Consider the following 27,401-nt stretch of genomic DNA (forward strand, 5'->3'; position numbering starts at 1 on the left):
CCGAGTGCCCGGCTTTCCCAATCCCTTCTCGCTTTTACCAGATTCACCAAGTCCATTCCTATAGCGGCTCACGGTCTACTTCTTTGGGATTCTGGTGTATACTTAAGACCAGTGAAACCGAACAGCTCCTGGATTCTTGGACTTTCTGTTGGTAGACAGCCATTGTTGGACAAGCTGAATCACAGCCTGTGAGCCACAATAAATCTTCTCTCTACATACATACAGATTCGCCCTATCATTTCTGTCCCTCTAGAGAACTCCCACTAATACAGCCAAGTGAGTATCGTGTTCTTGGAAAAGTCTCTGTGCACACACCAAATTCATTAGTATTTACATTTATTTCATGTATGCTGTTTACACACTCATTACTGAACAAAACTGGAATGCAAACAAATGTACAAATATCATAATAAGCATTATCAAATAAAATAACTGGCACTAGTGTTATAGAAGCAAAATTAATGGACGCCGTGAGGAAAATGACGGTAAGAGACTGCAGCCCGGGACATTTTCCTTTTTTACCAAAAGAAAATGCTCAGTAGCACCATAATGGTAACACTTGAAAGAAACCCTAAGGTGGGGTGTCTGACGGCCATGAGCCGGTCTGCAGGAGAGTTATGTGGGAGTTAACGGTACCGGCAGCGTTTGGGCCGACTTCTGCTTGTGGCAGCTTAATATCCGCCATAAACAAAAGCAAAAGGAAACAAAGCCATAGACCTTTTGTGTTAAGCTTGGTGCAAGCTCTGCATCGCTTTGATTTCATGGTTTGAAAAGATACACACCTTACAAATTGAGGTTATGTAACATTAAATTTACTAAAGCCTGAGTGTGTCTTTGGTAGGCGAATACTTTTTCAGCATAGTTAATAATCACATTCATGTTTATCTATTTCCTGTATTTTCTATAGAGAAGACTTTATGGGAAATGATACAGCAAAATCCTCAAATAACTCGGCTTGTAAAACCCAGTCTCTCCCAAAGGCACCAAGAATCAAAGGTCACCAATTCCCTTTAGTGAAAGGTGACTTTGTGACACTTGTGTCCTAATGGGATTGCATTCTGCAGTTTTATTTTTGTTTATTGTTGTCCGTACACTTAGTTACCTACTTTTACCCTTTTCTTTTAAAATGGCATCAACAATACACAAGATATGTAACAGTACCAAGTATTTCTAGCTCAAAGTTGTGCAAAGACTGCCACACTCTTGCTCAAGTGTCTAAGTATCCAAATGGTTACCCATGGGCTGCATTAAGCTTTATGTCCACATCGCATGTGAAGAAAGAAATGAAATTTAAGCTCAGTTATGAAGAGAAATGTTGCAAAGAGGATCATACACTGAGAAACCTGCCAAGTTCTTCTAAACACCATCCCTTAGTGGTTTCAATAAAATGTCACTAACCACTTACCCCAAGCCTCGATTTTCCTTAAGAATGCAGCAGAACAGCATTAGTATCATATGATTATAAATTAAGCCAAATTTCTATCTAAATACACAGGTATGTGCATCAAGCAATGTTCTGTGACGAGAACACAAAACACGCTTGTTTCTTAAGTTACTGTTCTCATGATGCACTTTTAAAGCCTCATCTCCTAATCTGGTGATTAACATCCACAAGAAACAGCGCTCGCCTAAACATACAGGAGGTGTTTGCATTATGATTATGAAACCTGGCTTTTGCTGGTAACTTAAACTTAACAGTCTCACATGGCTCAACCAGCTCCTAACAGGTGGATGAGTGGTTATTGCTCTGCAGCATCGCGGGCCTAAATTTCAGTCTGGACAGCGACTTTCAAGGCGAGGGTCTGATGCGGGGGGCGATTGTTGTTGGCTTCTTTCAGAGTGTCACCAGAGCACACGTCACCACTGGGCTGCAGCCCGCTCCTGCTGGCGCCGCGCTCCTCCGCAGCCGGGTTCGGCTGCGGCCCTTCAGAGCCAGAGGCAGGTTTGGAAAGCAGAGCGCTGCTACACTGATGTGGTGAATTCTCCAGACGGTCATTTTCTACCTCAGGAAGGGTGTTCACAGTCGCGAAGCGGGTATGACAATCACTGGAGCCGTGACTGCACGATGTTCTCATGCTTTCTAAGTCCGAGCAGCTGAACTCGGAGAAGTGGCTGGAGTGGGAGTCGGCGACAGAGGGCACACTGTCACTGAGGGACGGGGCCTCAGACTCGCTCGAGTTCCTGCTCTGCGGCTCCAACAGCTGGGCGTCCATGTCCTCTCTGGTCTCATTTATCTTCATGGTACCCTTCTTCCTCAGTTTCCCGCTTTTTGACTTTTTTCCTGCTGTTGCTTCTTTGGGCCACTTGGTGGCACCAGACTTACCGTCGGGCAAGCCGCTGGAGGAAGCAGCGGTGTGGCTGCGGGCAGCACCGCCATCTTCCACGCTGCTGCTCCCGCTGTTGTGCCGGAACTTGAATGGCTTCGACTCGATGTCCACCTGCACCTCCATGCTGTTTCCTTCTCTGAAATGGGAGTGACAGAGACCACACTATTTCACAGGACAAGGGCTTCCTATGAAAACACAGAGCCTACACAAAGAAGCTTGCTGGAACGTTTTAGTGCAGGTTATATTCTACCAACATGAAACTACACACAAGAGGGCTGCCTTTGCCAGGCACCCATGGCGCGCACCTTCAATGTCAGCACTGGGGAGACAGAGGCAAGAGGACCTCTGTGAATGAGAGGTCAAGCATCGTCTGCAGGGTGAGTTCCAGGACAGCCAAGACTGCCTTTGTGCCTTTTTTGTTGTTATTGTTATTTTTATATGTAGCCCTGGCTGTCCTTGAACTCAGAGATCTGCTTGTCTCTGCCTCCTGAGCACTGGGATTAAAGGCATGCGCCACCATGAACAGCCCAAGAAGACGGCCTTAATGTTTCTATTTTTTAAAAAAAGGTTTACTATTTTATGCGTATTTGTTTGTGCCTGAGTGTATGTATGAGCAGGTGCCAGCAGAGGCCACAAGAGGGCAACAGATGCCCCAGAAAACTGGAGTTACAGGTAAATATGAGCCACCCAATTAATGTGCATACAGACTAAACCCAGGTCTTCTAGACAAGGAACAAGTACTCAACTACTGAGCCTTCTTCTCTCCAGCCTCTCAATGCTTCATGCTTTGAGACAGCAGCAGGGACACTGATGCTTTTCTGCTCTGGGCCGTCACATCACCTAACTTGAGAGCATTTTTCATCCCTCACCATCATCACTCACTATACTAATTAGAAGTCAGTTCCCAGCTCTTAGCAACCACAGACGGGCTTCCCACCTACATTGGTGCGCTCCTTTGAGCACCTCACTGCTTTCTTGGAGACTGTGCCCAGTGGGTGGGACAATTCCTTGTACGTGAACTTACAAACACTCTATTCTTACGGGAGGGTCTTCCTCACCTGTCCAGAGGGATGTAGGAGTTCAGAATGGATCCCGCCATTGCTTTGGTGCTGGCACTGTCACTGACTGTCCCCAAGCTCACTGTGCCAGATTCTCCACTCAGACTGTACCGTTCCTTCTGTACATCCGCCTGTATCTCCAACCTTAAAGGAGGGCATCACACACACCTCCAATCATTATAGTTCAGCAATCATAGTACACATACCTTTAAATAATTCAGTTAAAACTTCAGTAATGAAAATTTACTTTAGACACTATCTTTTTTCAGTTCCTACTTATTTTATTATCCAGACTATACTGTGGGTGCTGACCACACCCAAGAGAACATTACCCAAAGGAAAAACAACACGAAACAAATCTGAATGATCTCCACTTATTTTCACTAGGATGCAGTCCTTTGTCATGCTTCAGTATGAAATACAAAGTCAGAATGTATTAATCAATAAACATAACTAGGTGTGTAGCAAATATCTTTAATCTCAGAGACAGGGGCAGGCTGGTCACCACCCGGTGAGTCCCAGGCTAGCCAGGGCTGGCATTCCACTGCCATCAGACCACCAACACTTCCTAGGCTCGGGCTGTGCCTGGCTTCTGCTACTGAAGTTGTAAAGTAATTCCAGAAATGAAGTGAGAATGATGACTCATTTTCCTGCCTTAGACTCCTACATGATTTCAGAAAGGATATTAGATCACACCAAGTACAAATAATACTAAAAAGCTTTCTACTAAACAACTCCTGCCCACATCTGACCATCTGACTTTGTAATAAGAGGTAACAATGTATACTACTACAATGTCATTTCTGTCCAACTACCTAAGATAACTATGACTTTTAACTCATCTACCCTCCTCCACATAAAAAAGCTAACACCCAGAAAAGTGAATAAGAAAAACGAGGCACGGTAAGATAAATGCAACTTCTCCTCCTCATCTCTGTGGTTATCAGTGAACAGGCAAGGGCGAGGCTACGCTGGCCTTTACTTCGGTGTGCACAAACGTGGAGTCAGCGGCCTCTGTCAGATCAACTTCATCAAGTGCAGGGTTATTTCTCAGGACTTAGTTTTTAATCCAACACAGGTACCAAACATGGCACTTTTTAACCTTAGGGTAATGATCATGCTTTGCACTCAGGTTTTCATCTAGTTAATGTCGTGTATTTAACCAACCGAAACAAACAGCTCTTTCTTACCTGTTGAAACAATTTACCATGGCACTTCCCGACAGACTTCCCGTTATACTAGCTCCAGCTAGTGCCATGGTGCTGGCCGTTTCACTCAGGTTGTCTCTGATGGTGCCTATGCGGTCCATGTGGCTTCCGCTTGCGCTCAAGCTGCCAGTCAGCCCACCAACACTCCCCTCTCCTATGCTCGGGTTGTGCCTGGCTTCTGCAACTGATGTTGTATCTAAATGTAAAGTAATTCCAGAATTGAAGTGAGAATGATTACTCATTTTCTTGCCTTAAACTCCTACATGATTTCAGATCACTCAAAGTACACATCGCACTCGTGGTTAGGCATAAAGAGAGCCATTTCAGGGTGTACTGCTCAATCTGAGACTGGCCCTAAATTTCAGATGGTCATTAAGTCCAGAAGAAAGGCGCTTACTTATGACAGTGTTTGAGTTCTATTACATAGTCAGTTGTGTGACAAAAGCGACGAGAAAAACACAGCAGAGGTGAAGGACAGGGGGAGTGACAACAGTGCATACGCCATCCCTGGACACTGCCTTGTAACACGACCAAGGAAGGCCTCCATAAGGCCACCCTGTAAGAGATTCAAAGGCAGCGAACAAGAGAGGCACAAGATTACTCTAAAGAAGAGTATTCCAGGCAGAGGTAAGCACAAGTCTGAAAGCCCAGAAAGCAGAGCATTAACTGTCACCTTCAAGGAGAGGGGGTGAAGGACAGTCAGATGTAAGGACCGGACAGCTCGCTCCCCAGAGACAAACGAGATTCCTTGGAAGGTACAGAGAGGGCACCAAAGGGCTTCATACTTAGACACAGGTGACGAGAACAGCTGGGTATAGGACGAGCACTATTTAAGCAAGCTGACCCCTTGATGCTTCTACTGGCAGTGTGTAAAGGAAGCCTTCAGTCTTGGAGATCTCTGCCCACTACAGTTCTGATTTGTATTTCTTTGAATGATACAGAAGAGGTTTTTGATTTATTGGTCATTTGTAATCTTGTTAACTGTACCGCTCTTCACATCCTGTTTATACTACTTCATAACGCATCGAGTGAACCACTGTGAAACGTTCTAACTCCTAAGTGTACTCTCAGTAAGAGGCGAGCGCCCACACCTCTCCCTCTCTCACACACGCGTCTGCTCTTCATAGCGCCTTCTTCATAGCGCTGTGCTTCTGGGTGAACACTACAAGGCTGTCAGACATTCACCTCTAATCCCGCCACATCTGAGGCAGAGCGAGCCTGATCTACACACCGAAGTTCAGGCCAGCCAAGGCTCCAGTGAGACCCCGTCTCAGAGAGGAAGAGAAGACAGAGCAGAGGAGGGAGGGAGGGAGAGGTGTGAGCGGTATGAACACACAAGGCAGTGGACATCAATACACACATCTCCTTGTTTAAAGGACTCACCTATAGCTGTGTTAGCTCCACCAACATTGATGTCGTTTTCATCATCAAACTCAATTCTGACTCCTTTCCCGTTGCCTGCTGAAACTCCACAACCCCCACTTCGGCAGAGGGAGATTGGGACAACACCATAAACATAAGCTAACATAATGGGAACACCAATGCCTGAAAGGGAATTGAATCGCACATTAGAGACCAGAAACTGAATCCCAGGAGTATGAGGTGTGGGTCTTCTCAGGACAAGGGTTTGGCTGAGACACAAGCAAATGCAACGTTCCCAAGCAGCCCTCAGGTACCACGGAGGGAAAGACAGACTTTGTGAACTTTGAAAGTGCAAGCCTCTGTGCCCTACTGGAGGGAGGAGCTGTTCATCAGCTGATGGGGGACGTCCTTCTATGTATATCTTTATCTTATTGGTGGTTGAATAAAGCACTGTTGGCAAATAGGGAAGCAAGCTAGGTGGGACTAGGAGTTGAGGAAGATTCTGGGAATCAGAGACACAGTCAGTCACAATATAGGACGCCAGAGTCTGGACCCTTTCTCCGGTAAGAGAAGACCATGCAGAAATACCCAGATTAGCAGTTATGGGTTAATAGTTATGTCAGAGCTAGCCAATAAAAAAACCATAGCAAATAGCCAACAGCTTCATAATTAATACAGTGTCTCGTGTGTTATTTGGGAGCAGAGACAGCGGCGGGACACGTGCAGCTGGTGGGAAGACTACAGGTTACAATCAGCCATCCTAACAACAGGTTCTTGGGTTAATTGTATGTCTGAGGCAAGGCTGTACCATAGAGCTATAGTCCCAGCCTTAAAACCAGGTTCTTGAGTCAACAGCACTTTATTTTGTTTTTTGAGACAGGGTTTCTCTGTATTGTTTTGGAGGCTGTCCTGGAACCCGCACTCTGTAGACCAGGCTGGCCTGGAACTCACAGAGATCCTCCTGCCTCTGCCTCCCGAGTGCTGGGATTAAAGGCGTGCACCACCACCGCCCGGCAGTCAACAGCACTTTAATGGAAGTTACTTGAGAAACCTCCTGCACGTTCTACTTAAACTACCCTTCATTTTAACAGCAATCCTCTTAGCAACATGATAGCAAACACTTTTGTGTGCATTTCCCGAGATCTGAGACGATGTTTCAAAGCGTGCTCTTACCTACAGTCACTGCAGCTACCACTGGAGAGACAATTACAGACAGCGTCACACCACCTGCTATGGCCAGATTCCGCTTGTGTTTTGAAACATCTTTGCCTTCATAGCGATTATGAATCTTAGATTTAAATGGGAATGCAAGTTTAGAGAAGAAACATTACATATTTGGTTTAGATGAAACAGTCCTACATATGCAAGAGAACTGAAGGATTTCTCACACAATTCCAGGTCACCACAGTGTCACAACTGCTCCTTCCTACAGACCTGTTTACAGGAGGGGCAGTGGCTCAGGAGATGGAGCTTGTGTCACAAGCTCAACGTTACCCTTGTGTACACCTCTAGTTCAAAGCTGGCCCACGCCATGAGACTCCATCTCAGAAACAACACTAGAGTTCCACAGGCTTCTTTCTAAATAAGACTCCCTGAACCAGCCTCAGGAGAGGGTTCCACAGCCTTTTTGTCTCCTAAAAGCTGAGTCTCTAAAAAGGCGGTGTGTGAAACAAATATCACTTAAGTACAACTTTTTTTCAGACACCTTTTCATGACAGAAAATTATTAACAGATGACTCAAAATCAGTTTAAAGAGGTAAAGACAAAGAAAAACAGTGGTTACCACAGGATAGGAGTTACATCCACTTAGCATCATTGTACAATCCACATTAATAAATAAAATCATTGCCAGAAAATAGCTTATGAGTTATTCAGTGAAACTGGGAAGCAGTTTAGTAGCTTTGTTCTTGGACCCTGCAAGAGCCATCTCCCTCCGTCTGAGGACATCCCCTGAGAGCCTCCAAACTGAGGAAGGGCATCTTCCCTCCGTCTGAGGACATCCCCCGAGCAGCCTCCAAACCACATGGCTAGTCTAGTCTTTAACGTGAAACGCAGAGCCAAGTTTACACATACGCAGGGTTGATCTGGGAGGACAGGCTGCCATGGGAACCAAGGGAATCAACCCTCTGTCAACCTCTGCTCCCACCCCACCCCTTCTCTCTCTCTCTCTCTCTGAGACAGGACCACATATAGATGTATGTATATACATATATGCACACACATATACATACACATGCACACACATATATGTATGCATATACACATATATACATACACATATATGCATGTATACACACATACATACACACACATACATACATATATATATACATACACTAGGTATTCTAGCCTCTAATCCATGTGGTGAATAGTGAGGTTTTCATTTACTTTTTTTTTTTTTTTTTTTTTTTTTGGTTTTTCGAGACAGGGTTTCTCTGTGGCTTTGGAGGCTGTCCTGGAACTCGCTCTGTAGACCAGGCTGGCCTCGAACTTACAGAGATCCGCCTGCCTCTGCCTCCCGAGTGCTGGGATTAAAGGCGTGCGCCACCACCGCCCGGCGTCATTTACTTTCTTATGGTAGGTGTGTGAGTACATGGACAGAGGTCAGAGGATGGCTTGCTGGAATTGGTTTCTGCTTTCACTGTGTTGTTCCAAGGTCACACTCAGGTTTGACCGCAAAGACTGTCACCCTCTGAACCGTCCTGCCAGCCTGACACAACGGTTTAGAAAGGGATTTGGGCCCAGGTCAATGAGCTCTGTATATGAAGTCCCTCGCAGATTTCTGTCTAGGCTGTTGGGCACCCAGTCCTGGGGAAAGCACCAACTTGAGAGGAAGCCCATGCTGTGCTGATGGCAGCTGCTGTTAGACAATGCTTAGGCTGAGTCCGCCTGCCTCCCTTTGTGTCCTTCAGTTGTGTTTCTCAGCTAAGAACGATCCTCTCCCAGACACACCTGTGTTTATTTCATGGCCATGAGTGTTTGCCTGCATGTATGCCTGTGTACAGTGTGCCCGGTGCTTGCAGAGGCCAGAAGACAGCACCAGATCACCTGCAGCGGTGGTTCTCAGTTTGGGGGCCATGACCCCTTTATGGTGGAATGACGCTTTCACAGGGGTCGCCTAGGACCATTGGAAAACACAGATTTTTACATCGCAGTTCCTAACAGTAACAAAATTACAGTTGGGAAGTAGCAACAAAAGTAATTTTACGGTTGGGGGTCACCACAGCCTGAGGAACTGTTTAAGGGTAGCAGTGTTAGGAAGGTTGAGAGCCGCTGGTCTAGAACTAACTAGAGCTCAGACAGTTGCTAGCTGCCGTGTAGGTGCTGGGTCAAACTCAGCCTTTGCAAGAGCAGCATCACCTACTGCTAACTGCCGAGCCACATCCTCTAGCCCTGAAAATGCCATCTAAAACCAGAAACATTGTTTTAATTAGTTGTGATAGAAAGGCATGTAGCTTCTTGGTAGGTACTTAACTAACTCGCAGGAGGCTCTACGTGAGAGCAGACAGCACAAAAACAAAACAGCTGGTGGAGGGACACTTCCACAGCACGTGCAAGGGCCTGGCTTGATGCCCAGCACTACAAAGAGAACGGTATCTCCAATATAAGACTGTTGCTGTGATTAGAGCAAACAAACATCATGACCAAAACCAGCTTGCCAACAACGGGTTTATTTGGTTTAGCGTTCTCATTATAGTGGGTGATGGAAGTCAGGACAGGAACTGGAGGAAGGAACTGAAGCCACTCCTTGGAGGAGCCCTGCTTTCTTACACAACCCAGGACCACCTACCCGTGGTGGCACCACGCTCAATGGGCTGGGCCTCCTATAGCAATCTTTAATCAAGAAAATGCCCCAGTGGCTTTATCTTTTCTTTTCTTTCTTTCCTTTTTTTAAATTTTCCAGTTTCTTTGTGTGGCCCCCTCATCTGTAGAACAGGCTGTCTCTGCCTCCCCAGTGCTGGGATTAAAGAAATGTAGAGAGAGAGAGGAGAGAGGAGAGAGAGAGGAGAGAGGAGAGAGGAGAGAGGAGAGAGAGAGAGAGAGAGAGGAGAGAGGAGAGAGAGAGAGAGAGAGAGAGAGAGAGAGAGAGAGAGAGGAGAGAGAGAGAGAGAGAGAGAGAGAGAGAGAGAGAGAGAGAGAGAGAGAGAGAGAGAGAGAGAGAGAGAGAGAGAGAGAGAGAGAGAGAGAGAGAGAGAGAGAGAGAGAGAGCGCCTATCTCAGCACGTGGGTTAGGCTAGAACACCCAGGTGCTCCAACAGTAGCATGACTCAACGGCTGGGTATGGGAACATGCTGCTCTGATTCCAGGCTAGCCAGGACCACACAGTGACTTTACAGAGACAGCGCCCAGCCCGCCTCCCACAAAAGCCAATGCAGGTCTGTAAATCGCCCGCCCTAAGGTTTGGCCTCTTCAACTACTGATTCCCTACAAGAAGCTGTTCTCTTTGTTCTGACTGTGTCAGGATCACATACTTTCTTGACATCCAATTAATTTAATTTAGACGGCAACAGGCTTCTCAGTACCTTCATAAATTATCCCATTAGCTCTCCAAACAAGTTACCTGCTTAGCTAACGATGTGTGACGACAGGAACTAGCAAACGCTGGTGTCCCCATTTTTACAAAACACTGTCATAACCTCTAACTATTTATACAGCAGTCATATAATGGAGGTGGAAAGCTTTGAGCTCAAGAGTAAAGATTTAAGGAATTGGCAAATTACTGTTTGCTCAAGGGAATGCATTATTTAGCCATGAATTTCTATCTTAAAGCTCTCACAGAAATAACTTTAAAAGGATATACCCCAAGAGAAAGCAGTGCCAATCATCCTTCAAAACTTTATACCAGGCACTGTGACCATTTTAACTGAGAGTTTACTGTGTAAAATAGGAACTCTTGCTAGTTTACTTATTTGTCTATTTTTGAGACACATGGGCTGGCTTCAAACTTGCTATGTACCAAAGATGGCTTTGAACTTGTGATCCTTCTGCCTCCAGTTCCTGAGTGTTGAGATTACAGATCTGGGACACCACACCAGATTATGGGGGTGCTGGGGATCAAATCCAGGACGTCCTCCATGGAAAAAAAATGTACCAACATAATTAGATCCCCAGCCCAAAACTTTTATTTATAATGAAGAACGAAAACCAACTTCTGTGTTAAAACTAAAGCAAAGACACACCAACAACGCAGAAGAAAGGTTACCTTGCGGCCCACATACACAGGAATGCCAATGATCATGGCAGGGATGGCAATGCCGGCTATCAGAGCAATCCCTACAGGAGCGCCAACAAGTGTTCCCAGCTGCCACAGGATTTTCTTCTTTCGGCTCCAAGGTTTCTTCCCCCAAAAAGTACAACCTGATGGACTGAGAGGAAAATTACATAATAAAGGTTGGGAACAGTACAGCAAGTTAACTACAACACAGCAGAGCAACAGCTATAGACAGGAATGGCTCTCACACTTAACCACCCCCTTCCTTTCTGTATTTTAGGTTCATTTAAAAGACAAAAGATTCAAGAAAGATCCTCTTTAAGTTACATGAACACGCTATTGCTAATTATGATTTAAAATTTATCCATAGTTCTCCATGACCTTCAAAACCTCAGTTTCTGAATACTACACTGATATAAAATAAGGTATGTTTATTTTATCTCCATTTTAGGCACACAATTACGTAATTACATTATAAATTCACTTTGGGGCCTAAATGACAAAATTTATTTATAAGAAAATTAAGAGCTGGATTAACAGCATAAAATAGTAAATATTAGCACTAAAGTTCAACAATAACATTGTAAAAACAAAGGAACCTTTATTTCCTATCTGACTCGTTATTAATTCTAAGTTATTTAAGTATAACTTGGCAGTTTTCAAACTTAAATAAATAGCTTATAAATCTCAGGAATAAGAACACTTATGTTGATACTGTGCGATGATTTGAAAGAGAATGACCCTCAAAGGGAGGGGCACTATTAGGAGGCGTGGCCTTGTTGGAGGAAGTGTGTCACCGTGGGGCAGCTTTGAGGTCTCTATTGCTCAAGCTACACCCAGTGTGACAATCAGTGACTTCCTGTCATCTGGAAGATGCCGCACTCTCAGCTCCAGCACCACATCTGCCTGCAGCTGCCATGCTCCCTTCATGATCATAATGCACTGAACCCCTGAAACTGCGGGTGAGCCACCCCAATTAATGTCTTCTTTATAAGGGTTGCTGCAGTCATGGAGTCTCTTCACAGCAATAGAAACCCAACTAAGACAGTGTTTTCAAAACAAGATCTCTGATATATGATGTAAAGTCTATTCATACGTGTACAGTTCTTTCCATAAGCTTACCTTAGATAATGTAAATCGGAGATTTCTTTCATACACAACCAACAAAACTCACAGCCACAGACAGCGCAGGTCATGTGATTGCAACTCCCATCATTCATCTTTATTATATAAGCAGCACATCGCGGGCACGGCTTTATGTCATCAGCTGTGGGCACACAGACAAGAAAACAGTGTACAAACGGTTTCCAGGAGATTAGCAGCTGCAACACTGCACAAACAAATCAAGCAGCAATTTTAGCCTGCTGTTTTTAATACAAAAATCATTCCTGCTCCCCTTCTGAGGAAATACACTTTGTACTAAAATTTCAGATTGTTACATGCTCAAACATGGTAGCAAAGCAATGAGAGCCGAGAGGAGGAGGGAGGAGGATTCAGACTCCGGATGCTGGCTGCCCTACGGTGAAGAGGCGCCACAGGAAGTGATGGCTGCATAGTCACGTAAGACACTGCACACAAACGCCCCCTTTCTGCTCTAGGAACACCAGCTAGCAACACTGTAGATCACAGAGAACCTCCTCAGAGTGCACGTAGCCATCCTTACCCTCTGCTCATTTATTCAAGTGTTGTTGGTGCAACCATGTGTATCCTAATGCGTTACAAAATGCACAGCGGTGCCAAGTTAAACACGCCATGGTAGATAACCTTAGGTGTCAACAAATCCTAAGCGTAAGGGCTACACCACCATTCTGAATTCTAGCTGTTCTTTAAACAACAGCCTGCAGTTACCTAACGGTTATCACTAGCCAGCTATGTCGTCTAAGTATGTGCAGTTTAGAACATGTATTTACAATGCTAACCACTGAATTCAAGTATTGTTGCATGTTATTACTTTATAAACACTAAGCTAATATTCTATTTTCCTTTCTACAAGTTTTATGCTCAGTGTTTAACTGCCTTACCAGTAAATTCAAGTTTCCTTATAGTACATTTGTAAATCTAAAGCTGTTCTAATTGAAGAATTAGCAAGGCTCATTTCAGTGTTTTAACAGTCCAAGCTGTTCTCAGCAAAGCAACAGCTCCAAGCAATACAAGACAAAGGTAAGTGATTGTTTCTAGAATGTAAAATGTAAATGTATTCATAAATCATGATTTAAAGGACCCAAAGAACCTAACAGTTGCATTACAAATTTTAAACATAGGGTAGACAATAAAAAAAACTAGCTTTTATACCTAACACAATGTGTGTGTGTGTGTGTATATACATATGTGTATATATATATATACACACATACTAACCCTGTCTGCTTAAGATGCAGCAAACACAAACTCCATAAGCTTAGTGAAACATCACGACATGATTTTTCAATGTTTTGAGGGTGGGGAACTCTAACACATAGTTCTAGGGTGTGAACTTTGTAGATAACAATCTGTGTTACAGCATCGGAAAGCTGTACACATACCTGAACCCAACCCCCCATTTACCTCCTATGGTATCATTAGTTTTATTAAAGATAACCAAACTCAAGTCAAGCTGATACTACTTTTGCAGAATGTGCTCGTTATGCCAGCAAGGCAGTACAGTAAAACTACACTGGACTATATACACTCTCCATGGTGACTACTTGGAGGAAGCCCAATATTTATTTATCAAGTTGAAATGTTCATTTAAAAAAAATGACAAGTCATTTCAATGTTCCTTCTTGATTTAATGATGGTTCACGAAAGCTCCAATCTCTAGCAGATTTCTGTGTTGTTTCATATCTGACATTGTAAGAACATGTATGGGGAGAAATATTGCAACCCTATGGACATAAGTACTGCGGTGTCTACCATTGTAAGAACATGTATGGGGAGAAACACTGCAGCCCTACAGACATGAGCACTGCGGTGTCTAACATTGTAAGAACATGTATGGGGAAAAACACTGCAGCCCTACAGACATGAGCACTGCGGTGTCTAACATTGTAAGAACATATATGGGGAGAAACACTGCAGCCCTACAGACATGAGCACTGCGGTGTCTTCACTTTTAAAATGAGACAAGTGCCGTGTTCAGGTCACACAGGGGAAGAGGAGAACCTGGATCTTAAATTCAGTCGATTCTGGATCCCAAATTTGGTTCTGGGGTCCACTCTATTACTCTGTATGCCTGTGCATCCTGTGATGAGAAAACACCTCCCCTGCCCCTCAAAGGAAATATCCAATGGCTACTGCTGCTAACTCTCCAGCAACAGGACCGCGATAAAGCCCTTCGGGGTCTTTAGCTACAATTACTATAATTATTGCTAACATCTTTGTATTCTACCCCAAATTTCTAGGAGGGGAAACAGAAACAAGCCAGTAAGCAAATAGGGATAAAAATCTAAGTGCATTATATGAAATATGAAACCCAGGTATATTATATGAAATATGAAACCCAAGTATATTATATGAAATATGAAACCCAAGTATATTATATGAAATATGAAACCCATTTCAAAGCTGAAAAGACTTTTTCTCAAGCAGGGTACAGTACATGACAGTCTCACTTTTCTTTGCACAAATTTTTATATTTTTAATTTTTCCTGTTGTAATTATCAAAACAAAATGTTTTCTAGGGATTAAGATAACAATAAACGAAGAAAATTCTGGTAACAGAAAATTTTTAAAACTTTAATATTCAAAGAACATTAAGATGTCTGAGATTTTGAAAAAGATTTCAAACTTTTTTGAGATTTATAAGATACAAGTTTACAGATTCCTAGGTAATTTTTAATTTCCTTCCCAAAGACACCTTGAAGCTCTGTGTGTCTTCCTAAGTAAGGTATGAGTTTTATACCCTTAATGCTAGATTGAATATATCTGAAATTTCACAAAATACTTAAATAAAAAGATTAATCTTTTAATTGTGTGGTCCTTATACAAACAGAAATAATTGTAAATTGGTAATACATTACAAATTATTTTGCTATGTGTATTTACAAGTTTTATAGTCATGTATTTATGAGTGATAGATGCAGACTATATCCAGTGGTCTAGACACAAATGGGTGGCTTTTTTTTGTTGTTGTCACTGACAATAAAATCTCTCCAATCTCAGAGCCACTTTATTTATTAAACAGAGATATGTAAGTAATTAATGGAAACTGAATACTCTTTTTTTTTTTTTTTTTTTTCGAGACGGGGTTTCTCTGTGGCTTTGGAGGCTGTCCTGGAACTCGCTTGGTAGTCCAGGCTGGTCTCGAACCCACAGAGAGATCCGCCTGCCTCTGCCTCCCGAGTGCTGGGATTAAAGGCGTGCGCCACCAACGCCCGGCAGGAAACTGAATACTCTTTAAGTTAAAATCACCAAGCAGTGTCTGTATGTCGAAAAACTTATTTTTAAATATCAGACAGGGCCTGGGCAGGTGACTCAGTGAGGAAAGCCCTTGCTCCCAGAGCGTGAGAGTCTGAATCCCCAGAGCCCACACAGCAAGGCCACGGGCCAGCTAACCCGACATCACAGCAGAAACGGACAAGACTCGTCTCAGACAAGCAAAACGGAGGGCATCATCTCCACTCATCCGCCCACCTTCACGCAACGCACACACGGACGCAGGAACGCACGCAGGACACACGCACGCACACGCACACAAAGTATAAAATACAAACTACCTGCTGCTCCAGACTCCTGGCTGTAGCTAATGGAGGAAGAACGTATCGTTCTCAAGCGTAAACTCTGGGCTCTCTCCTGCCGAGCAGCATCACAGGTCTGGTTTGGATGCCAGATCTGTTTACAGTGGTAGCAAAATTCTGTCCCACAGCCTTCTCGCCCACAGGTTAGCTTTGGACAGCTGGCACATCCAAACGCTATCACAGCATAACTTGAAAGAACAAGGAAAATGATTTAAAATGTGACACAAAACAAGATAAAGTCAGTAAAAACTCAGGTAACATCCAATTAAATGTTACTCAGAAAACACTGTTCTGATATGCATTAATAAAATATCATAAGCCCTAACACAATCTCACCAATGGAATGAAATGACACTCTAGAGCTCCCCCCTTGGAGAGCCCTACCCTCCCTGGGGAGCGGAGTGGGGGCTGGGTGGGGGGCTGGGCGCTGGTGGGGGGGAGTGGGCGTGGAGGGGGAAAGAGAGGGAGCTGAGGCTGACATGGGAAGCAAGCTTGTTTCTAATTTAAATATGTAATTTAAAAAGAAAGAAAGAAAAGCAGGGTATCTTGATTCCACATAGGGACTTCGAAAACACTATTCACAGATCTGAAGTACAATGTAGAACAGCCATGTTAAGCTGGCTTATCTTCCCCTAAAACAAACACTGATCTGTGTTTGTGAAAATGGCAAAGATCTATGAGACTAACCAAGAGAGAATCAAAAGAAAATTCTAAATTGTTTACTTTCAAATGTTAGCCAGTGTGGGTGTGCACATCTTTAATCTCAGCACTCAGAGGTAGGTGGATCTGAGTTCAAGGCCAGCCTGGTCTACAGAGGGAGTTCCAGGACAGCCAGAGCTTTGTGGGAAGATCCTGTCTCAAATAAAACAATGTTACATAATAATTTAATAAAAACAGACTTTTATTTGAACTAAAATAGGGTGTTTGGGGCCATGTAAAAGATAAGGAGTAAATTTATGACTAGCCTTAATGCCTATTCTCTGAGTAAATACTCCAGTTACTTAAAATTTTTAAGTTAAATTTGTGTACTGTTAGACATGAGTCCCAGAAAAAGTGAACTTTCTTCCCATCAACTTTCACAGCAGATGGATTCATAATAATAACCCGACTGGAAAAATCCCAGCTGTTCATCAACAAGCAAATGGTTAAGCTGTGTGCAAACATGTACAACTACTCAAGAATCGAATGAATGACACAAGGAGCAAGATGGAAACGCTCTCTGGGGAATTACACTGGTTTAAAAAGGCCAATTTCAGAATGTTACAAACTACATGCCTCTGTATGTGTAACACTTGAAATTACAAGGTTTTAGAAATGGGAACTACATTAATGACTTGCCAGGGTTCAAGGAAAAAGAGGGAGGGAAGTAAACATCGTTAGAAAATGACATGAGGTATTATTGTCCTTAAAAGTGTTTTGCTGTTTTAAATTTGAGGCAGTGTCTTGATAAATTGCTGCCTCTGGACTTGCTAGTCCCCAGTGTGCTGTGCCGACCGTCTGGGTAGGGTGAGGAGGTGTGGTCCTGCAGGAGGGAGCGTGTCACTGGAGGTGGGCTCAGGGTTTCAAAGGCCACGCACCATTCCCATGTTCTCCTCGGCTTGCTGCTTGCAGCCAGCCGGTCAGATGGTCAGACGGTCTCGTGCCTGGGCACGGTGTTTTATCTTAGCAACACAAACGTCACTAACACACCGGATCTACGCCAGTACCTTTACACAGCAGCTGAGGTACTGTTCTACGCCTTCGCAAAACAGTAATGGGGGAGCGGGACAAACTGTGAGCGACACAAGGGCGGCTCTAGTCCTACTAAGTGCGTATACACACAACTGTACAGGTGAACTATTAACACAAGGGCAGCTCTAGTCCTACTAACTGTGTATATACACACAACTGCACAGGTGAACTGTTAACACAAGGGCAGCTCTAGTCCTACTAAGTGCATATACACACAACTGCACAGGTGAACCGTTAACACAAGGGCAGCTGTAGTCCTACTAACTGTGTATATACACAACTGCACAGGTGAACTGTTAACACAAAGGCAGCTCTAGTCCTACTAAGTGCATATACACACAACTGCACAGGTGAACCGTTAACACAAAGGCAGCTCTAGTCCTACTGTGTATATACACAACTGCACAGATGAACTGTTAACACAAGGGCGGCTCTAGTCCCACTAACTATGTATATACACAACTGCACAGGTGAACCGTTGACACAAGGGCAGCTCTAGTCCTACTAAGTGCATATATATACACAACTGAGCAGGTGAACTGTTAACACCTAGAGCTTTCTAGTGCTCTTTGAAAGCAGCATCAAATGAATCTACATTTACATTTTTGGCTTTTTTTGTTTGTTGTTTTTAAAATATGAAAACATTTCCTGGAAACTTAGGGGAGTTTTTGGTGTTCTTGTTACTGGCAACAAAATTCAAGTAACAATCATAAGATTGTATCAAATTTCGAGACCATTTGCATAACTGTGCAGGGCATTCCTCCTTTTCTGGCTTACTACTCCCTTAAGCATCCAATTCTTCAAATTTAAACTTTGCATCTTAAATTCCGTGTTATTTCTGTTAGTGTTTACATTAAAACAGTACAGAACCAATGGCAATTTAAATCACAACAGCAATGCAGCAGCATTTCACTCCCCTGGGCTTTAAGGTAACAAGGAGGGGCTGGGTTTAAGAGCACTGGCTGTCCTTACAGAGGACTGCGTTAGACTCGCAGCACCCCCTTGGTGGTTCACAACTGTCTAACTCCAGGCACAGGCGATCTGATGATGCCCTCTTCTGGCCTCCATGGACACTGCATGCATGGCATTGCATACATGCGGTACACAGACTTCCATGCAGGCAAAACACCCATACAAATAAAAAATACTAATTAAAACATCTTTTTAAAGGGATAGCCAATTTTCTGTAGTCCCAGGGGCAGGGGAAAGAATCTATATTTCATTTTCAACTTGAAAGTATCAGATTTAAAGACGTTTTTACATAGAAACAGTAATTCAGTGAAAAGGAGAAAACCTTTTGTTCTAACCCTCTTCTGTATCTATCTATATCCTATCTCTTACTAAAGGAATTCAGGGGCTAGAAGAGGTGCAGAACGCGACACCAGAGGAAATTCAGAGGCTAAGGCTATGATCAGCTGGGAATTTTCTGCTTGTTTTTTAGACGGCAGCGACTGGAGACACAATTTAGTGGTTAACATCACTGACAGCTCTTGCAGAGGACCCATGTTTGATTCCCAACATCATCTACATGATGCTCAAACTATACACACAAGTTTTATGTTATGGGTAAAGTTTTCTATACAATACCAGTATAACACCCGTAACATTAATAGCTACATATAAAATACGTTCCTAATCTCCAGGAAGCCAGCACAGACAATGATGTAAAAATAAAGGAACTTTCTGTCCCTTGTGGTTAAGATTACTGACTGTCATCAACACCATCTTACTGTATAGCCAAACTAATGAAAGATAATTCTTTAAAACCACCGTATTTACTTATTTATTTTTCTGGTTTTCCAAGTTAGGGTTTCTCTGTGTAGATTTGGAGCCTGTCCTGGAACTTGCTCTGTAGACCAGACTGGCCTCACAGAGAGATCCATCCCCCTCCTCCCAGCCCCACCCTCCCCAGCCTCCTGAGTGCTGGGATTAAAGGTGTGCATCACCATAGCCTGACAAATTTGTTTTTCTTAACAACAGAATTTATTGAATTAGGTGTTCCTATTTTGTTTCTTTTGGTGTTAATCTCTCTACTGTAAGGTGTATTCAATTTTAACAGATAATGTGGCAAGTGAGTAGATTATCCATGTATTTTTTTCTTGTTTTTTCTTTTATAACTACCTCTGTGTCTGTCCTTATTTTGTTTAATATGTTATGTGTGGTGACAAGATAATACACAGCTGTTTACCAACCAGAAGTGTGGGCTCTTGGATTTACTGTCTCAGTTTACGATGGCCCCAGTTTCTGAAACCCCACTAAGTAACTCACGTCCTAGAGTCTACGAAGGATACTCTGAAAGCCACTCTTCCTCCATACGATCTATACAACAGAAATCATTTCTCAGGGTTTGATGTGTTCATGCGAACATTAGCTATAATGAATCTTAAAAGGTTAAGGTAGTCATAGAAGAGAAAGTGGGAAATACATTTGAACGTATAGGCACAGGAGACCGCTTCCTAAATAGAACACCAGTAGCACAGACACTGAGAACAACAATTAATAAATGGGACGTCCTGAAACCAAGAAGCTTCTGTAAAGCAAAGAACACAGTCAACAAGACAAAATGGTTTCCTACAGAATGGGAAACAATCTTCACCAACCCCATATCTGACAGAGGGCTGATCTCCAAAATATATAAAGAACCCAAGAAACTAGACATCAAACTACCAAATAATCTAATTAAAAAATGGGGTACAGATCTAAACAGAACAATCTCAAATGGCAGAGAGACATCCTTAGTCATCAGGGAAATGCAAATCAAAACAACTTTGAGATGCCATCTTACATCTGTCAGAATGGCTAGGATCAAAAACACCAATGATAGCTTTTGCTGAAGAGGATGTGGAGAAAGGGGAACACTCCTCCATTGCTTGTGGGAGTGCAAACTCGTATAGCAACTTTGGAAATCAGTATGGCAATTTCTCAGAAAATTAGGGATCAACCTACCTCAAGACCCTGCAATACCACTGCTAGGCATATACCTAAGGGAGGCACATTTCACCCCACAAGGACATTTGTTCAACTATGTTCATAGCAACATTATTCATAATACCCAGAACCTGGAAACAACCTAGATGTCCCTCAACTGAAGAATGGATAAAGAAAATGTGGTATATTTACACAATTAAGTACTACTCAGAGGTAAGAATCAATGAATCCTAAAATTCACAGGCAAATGGATAGAACTAAAAAGAAAGAAAAAAACACTCTAAGTGAGGTAACCCAGACAGACATAAAGCAAAAGATACCCAGCCTACAATCCATAACCCCAGAGAAGCCAGAACCCTCTCCCAGAAACAGATGGAAGCAGATCCACAAGTAACCAATGGGCAGAGCTCCTGGAGTAGAATCAAAGTGAGGGAGGAGCGATAATATGAACAAAGGAGTCAAGACCGTGATGGGGAAACCCACAGCATCAGCTGACCTGAGCTAGAGAGAGATCACTGACTCAGGTCTGACAAATGGGGAACCTGCATAAGACTGAACTAGACTCCCTTAATACAGGTGACAGTGGTGTGGCTGGGACAATATATGAGGCCACTGGCAGTGGGTCCAGGATCTAACTCTAATGCACAGACTGACTTAGTGGAGCCCATTCCATATGGAGAGATAGCTTGATCATCCTAGACACAGGGGAGTGGGGTGGAGAGATGCCTTGGTCCTGTCTCAATGAAATGATGGAACAGACTTTTAGTAGACTTCCTAGGGGAGGCCTCACCCTCTCCGAGGAGCAGATGGTTAGGTGAGAGTGGGGGAGCAAGAAGAGAGGAGGGGTGATGGGGAATGTTCTGTATTTGTTTGTCTTATTGGTTGATAAATAAAGCATTGTTGGCCAACAGGGAAGCAAGATAGGTGGGACTAGGAGACAAGGAGAATTCTGGGAAATGTAGTAAAGAGAAGTTGCCATGCGATTCAGGTAGGAAGTGACCTAGCAGGCATATATAAGTATATAAGTATATAAGCAAGAACAAACAGGAAATCGCTCTTCTCTTCCCTTCTCTGTGGAGACTCTGAGCAGACACGATATAGACTCCAAGGGAGTAAGAGGCCTGGACCTTATCTCCAGTCAGGGAAGGATACATGGAAATGCTTACATTATTAGAAATGGGGTAATAATTAAGACTGAGCTAGTAAATAAGAAACCTTAGACAAAGACCAGCAGTTAGTTTTTATAGCTAATATAGTGTCTGCATGTTTGCGGCAGAGAAGGGCAGTAGGACCTAGCAGGGCCAGAGAAAACCTCACATTATGGGGTGGAGGGGGGGTCCTGGGATTGGAATGTAAAAAAATAATAATAATACAAAGGTTAAGGTAAAATGTCTAACTTGAGGAGACCTATTTCCTTGCTGTACAGTGCACAGGCTCGGGAGGACACAATTGCATCTCAGCTGGGCCCACATCTAAACAGGGCACCATCTATACCATCTGAAAGCACTGCTCATTAATCCTGTTTTCTAGACACAGGGTGTAACTCACCATCAATGCCATTACACCTGAAGCTCAGCTAGCCTTGACCCAGCCCAGTGTAAAGAGTTACCTTCTTTTTTTTTTTTTTTTTTTTTTTTTTTGGTTTTTACGAGACAGGGTTTCTCTGTATTGTTTTGGAGGCTGTCGGTCCAGCCTGGCCTCGAATTCAAAGAGATCCACCTGCCTCTGCCTCCTGAGTGCTGGGATTAAAGGCGTGTGCCACCACCGCCCGGCGAGTTACCTTCTTTATACACCCCTCCTTACCTACTTTTATTTTTGAGGCAGGGTCTTACACAGCCCTGGCTGGCTTTGAACTTCTGACTGTCCTGCTTCCACTTCCCAAGTGCTAAGACTGTAGGCACGCACCGCATACTCAGTGTGCATGGCGCTAAGACTGTAGGCACTCAGCCGGGCGTTGGTGGCACACGCCTTTAATCCCAGCATCGGGAGGCAGAGGCAGGCGGATCTCTGTGAGTTCGAGGCCAGCCTGGTCTACAGAGCGAGTTCCAGGACAGCCTCCAAAGCCACAGAGAAACCCTGTCTCGAAAAAAAAACAACAACAACCCTCCCCCCCAAAAAAAGACTGCATACTCAGTGTGCATGGCGCTGGATTAGGGCCCTGGACCTCACAGTTGCTGGGCATGCACTTCAGTCACGACACCTCTAACCCTTTATGTAGTATCTTTAGTGGACAGTTTTTTGTAATAGAAACTCTTAGTATCGGAAAGCATAATTCAAATCTGATACCAGATTGTATCTGAGACTTACACAACTAATAAATTCATGAATTATTAAGTAACTAAGTTTTTTATGTTTATTTTTATTTCATGTGCATTGGTGTGAGGGTGTTGGATCCCCTGGAACTGCAGATGTCTATAGACAGTTGTGAGCTGGGAACTGAAGCCTGGTCCTCTGGAAGAGAGGCTATAGTGCTCTTAACCACTGAGCCACCGCTTCAGCCCCAGCTCTTTAATGCTTTGTATTATACGGTGACCTTTGGTAGACAGCCGTGTGGTTCACTAATTTGCCCAGATGGGAAATACTTAACTTTTTCCATTTAAAATTAAGGAATACAGAATACAGACAAGATGCAATCTGAAAATTCTTTAACAAGTTTCTTAAAACTTAGTTGGATTCGGGCAATGAATTCTGAAACTAAAAGTTGATAGACTCAGAACAACCATTGTACCGACTGAGCTGTCTCCTCGCTGGGGTTTTACTTACTCACACAGGGCAAACATCTGGTTGCTCTTAGTTCTGACTACTGCACAACACAAAGACTGCAGTTACATAATAATCAAATACATACGTAAAATTATTTCATTTTAAATGCTGAGGAAATAGCATTGTCATTTAGAACTTAAGGTAATAGATTAATTAATTAATACACAGTGTGTAACAATTCTTGAAACCCGAAAATGTTCACAGTGAACACAAACACTGATCTAGCTGTGGCATAAAATTCCTTTCTAAAGAGTCGTTTATTTATGACAATAATAAAACTGCTCATGGATGGGGAAATTCAAGTAAACTTATAATGCAATCCTGTCCCCTACCATCTTACTAGTAGTTGTCTTCTCAAAACGTAGGTGAAAGCTAACAGAGACAGCATACAAACAAGCTAGGATTTCTGAACTTGAATACTTAATGTGGTATATACCCAACATGTTTGCTCTGTAAGTTACTTGGCATGTTAAGACTGTCCTTTGGACTACAAGAACGTTCTTAACTTTCTCCCCAGAGTAAAACAAATTAGGAAAAGGCAAACGACTTGTTCTCACCCACAGTCTGGAGCCGGGCACCACCGACAGTCAGGGTCGGCAACAAGCCACCGTCGAAGCATGAACTCTTCGTATTTTTCCATTAAGACGTCGTCACTCAATATCAAGCGAATGTCATGGGGGTTAAACCGTTCAGTACATTCTGGACAACTGATATTAACTCTACTTTCAGAGATTTCTATCCTTAGGTATTGTCGTAAGCAATCCACACAAGATCTATGGTGACATGTCATTATATCGGGGAACCTGTCTTTAGAATGCCGCAGAAGGCACAGGGGACACTCTATGTAGTCTCCACTTTGTTTGCTGATGCAAGTCAATCCATTGTCAGAAGAGGTATTTGTAGAGAAAATGGAGTTCTTATCAGTACACATCTCAGAATGTATACTTTCAATGCTTGCGATTCCGTCCACCCCGCCATTGAGGTCCCTTGATTTGCGCTTGGTGTCCTTTTTCCTCCGAAAGAGAGCGCCTATAGAAATCCTCCTCTTCTTGGGCGCCTTCTTGACAGAGGGCAAGCTCACGGATGAGGCAGAAGACTGGAGATCTCTATCTGAACCCATCTGCCCATGTAAACTCATGTCTAAAATGCTCATTAGAGTTGAGGTGGGGTCAGTGCTCATACACAGCCCTTCATTATACTTGAAAGTAGAATTTATTGTTGTTCTTGTGTTCAGGTTAAGTCATGATGTAAAAAATCCTGTTGGCTCCTTCAGAGAATCTTGAAAAAGTTCAATTAGAGAAGACTGTTGTCACAGATTTCCTAAAAAAAAAAAAAAAATTAAACTGTATTTTTATGTATATGTTTTTTATAATCTTACAGGTAGGTTCTCTGTGAAGAATTTAACAAGTATGCTCTACAACCATTAGCTTAAAAATTAAAGTCAGTAGTCTACAGGAAAATATACAATGAATGCTGAAATAGCAATGAAGACATTCTTTAACCCTAATAAAAGACCTTACACTTGAACTGAAACAATTGTTACAAAAGTCTTAGATGAATCTTGTTGTCACTGACTTAAATGATTCCTCACCTATTTTAATTTGTTTTTAATTAGGAATAAAATGTACATGCAGACACAAAAAAGCTAAGAATAGCTTATATGATAATCTTGAAGAAAAACATTCTAGGTAGAGGGTCTCTTACATTCCAGAAACAACCACTTACTATAACTTCATAATTATGGCAATGTGGTATGTTATCAGGATGGCAACAGAACATGGTCTTATAAAATCACCACACTTTAGCTGGGTGGTGGCACACAACTTTAATTGCAGCAGTCGGGAGGCAGAGGCAGGTGGATCTCTGTGAGTTCGAGGCCAGCCTGGTCTACAGAGTGAGTTCCAGGACAGCCTCCAAAACAATACAGAGAAACCCTGACTTGAAAAACAGAAACCAACAACAAACACCTCACCCATTACACTTGATTTTTCACAAAGGTGACTTCGTTGAGCATTAAAAATGGTCTTTTAAAAATTATTTGAGAGGGGATCAGGAATTTGACTTATGCTACACAATCCTGATGTCCTGGGTTCTTTCTATTCTTGGAACACACATGGGGGGAGGAGGGAAATGCCTCCTGAAAGTTTCCTCTCAATTTCAAGCATACGCCATGCCATGTGAACAGAACATACAAGCAATAATAAAATAATTTAAAAACTCAATTACAGCAAATTCTAAAATTTCAATGTAGAGAAGCTTTTAGGAGACAAAAAGAATATTTCAACAAAAGATTTTTTTATACAGAACATTACAAGTATTAATTATAAAAGATGGCAATGACAAAAGAAAGTCCAAGAGACACAAGTCACAAACAGTTAATTAAAGAACAGTGTCCAGAACAGGTAAGAGCATCTACAAGTACATGAATCAGACAGCCCAAAAGAAAAATGGACAGACGGCATAACAAGCACTTCACAAAAGCAGGTTTAAAGGCATAACACCATTCATCATCGTTACAGCTACACAGACAGGCCACCGTACACCTAGTAAATGGCTAAAACGCAGAGACTGGTTATTTATAGATGTTGGCAGGGATATGGAGAGGTGAACACTCTCCTATTAGTGGTGAGAAAATAAGATAGTGCAACTACTTTGGAAACTGTTTAACAACATCCACTAAACTAGAGCATTTTTACTCCTAAACAAGACCACACACAATAGAGTAGGAAATATGTTTAGCAAAGAATAAGATTTCTTACTAAAAAGTAGACTTTATACAATAGCACCAGTAAGAAAACATGTAAGTCTAAGAGCCACACAAAGACTCAAACAGGAGGTTTTGGGTATTACACAAATTTGTCAGACTAGAAATGGTTCAACAGCAATCACAACTAAAGAAATAAAAACCCAACCATTAGATACCATTGTGGTAGATGCCAACTAAAGATGTAAAGGGTTTGTATTAGTTCAGTGAAAGAATCACCGCATGTCCTGCTAGAAAAGTCTAAGCACTATGTGTGTGGGGGAAGGGGGGCTGATTTAGCATCATTTATTAAGCTTTAAAACAGAAATATTCATAAGCCCAGGTACCCTACTTACAAAGTTAATTCTTTAAGTGAACCAATAATACACACTGCAAATAAATCTATCTATTGCTATACAGTGGTAAAAGAGAAAAAATGCAAAGCAGCAAAATCTCCATGTAAAACCAGAAAATAACATGTAAGCCTGGCACCTGGGAGCAGTGGCAGGCAGAACTCTGAGTTCCAGGCGAGCCAGGGTCACACAGAAAAACCCTGCCTTGAAAAATCAGTAGGTATGTAAACAACATTTGAGTATTCAACTGGGCACTTAAATGAACAAACTATAATCCAGATATAAACTATGGAAAGACACAGAATGCTGAGAAATGACAACTGCACAGCAGTCTATCCGGCAGGAGACATTTGTAGAACAGGACAAAGTGATTTGGGTGCACACTTCACTTAACAACCTCTAACACTACAGACACTTCCTTAAACACACTCACTTAAAAACAAATTCCTATAGGTTGACTTCTGCCACCCCATCCCCTACAATGGATACCATGTTCTGTTTCTCATTATGATATGGAGACAGTAAGACATTTTTATTTGGCCCCAAATTATTATTTACTTAGTTTTATGTTTTGTTTTGTTTTGTTTTTGAGACAGGTTTCTCTGTGTAGCTCCACCTGTCCTGGCTTCGAACTCAGGAGTGCTGGGATTAAAGATGCGCACCATCACCACCTGGCTAGTGAGAAAAGGTCTCAGTATGTAGTCCTGGCTGTCCTCCAACACACATATATCAACCTGCCCCTGCCTCCCAAGTGCTGGGATTAAAGGTGCATGCTACATACGCTGCTTTTTTGAAAGTAGGCATGTTTGTGTAACTGTGTAGAGGTGTATGCATGTGTGTGGGGTAGCCACCTGCTTCCTGACATGGATGCTGGGAACTTAAGTCTTCTAGGAGAGCAGTAAGTCCTCCTAATTGCTAAGCTACATCTCTAGACCCAAGACTTATTTTTAAAATCCACACAATTTAACGACTACCCTTTGGAAAAGCGACCCAAGGGAATT

General features: G+C 42.8%; 1 protein-coding gene across 4 annotated transcripts in view; it reads right to left on the reverse strand.

Annotated features, from left to right (window-relative positions):
• Positions 1–319: 319 nt before the first annotated feature.
• Positions 320–27,401, reverse strand: part of Rnf19a (ring finger protein 19A, RBR E3 ubiquitin protein ligase) — a 38,476-nt gene continuing 11,394 nt past the window's right edge. For 3 of the 4 annotated variants that reach the window (XM_013115304.3, XM_013115305.3, XM_013115306.3), the window contains exons 2-10: positions 23,862–24,624; positions 15,859–16,070; positions 12,290–12,434; positions 11,159–11,321; positions 7,129–7,243; positions 5,977–6,138; positions 4,576–4,789; positions 3,386–3,529; positions 320–2,463 (exon numbers count right to left, since the gene is read on the reverse strand). In XM_013115304.3, coding sequence (XP_012970758.1) covers positions 1,764–2,463; positions 3,386–3,529; positions 4,576–4,789; positions 5,977–6,138; positions 7,129–7,243; positions 11,159–11,321; positions 12,290–12,434; positions 15,859–16,070; positions 23,862–24,484 — 2,478 coding nt within the window. In that variant the 5' untranslated portion in view covers positions 24,485–24,624 and the 3' untranslated portion in view covers positions 320–1,763. The remainder of the gene's footprint in view (positions 2,464–3,385; positions 3,530–4,575; positions 4,790–5,976; positions 6,139–7,128; positions 7,244–11,158; positions 11,322–12,289; positions 12,435–15,858; positions 16,071–23,861; positions 24,625–27,401) is intronic. The other variant, XM_005072646.4, reaches the window with a different exon arrangement.

This window comes from Mesocricetus auratus, unplaced genomic scaffold, assembly GCF_017639785.1.
Source record: "Mesocricetus auratus isolate SY011 unplaced genomic scaffold, BCM_Maur_2.0 Super-Scaffold_100023, whole genome shotgun sequence".
Classification (NCBI taxonomy): domain Eukaryota; kingdom Metazoa; phylum Chordata; class Mammalia; order Rodentia; family Cricetidae; genus Mesocricetus; species Mesocricetus auratus.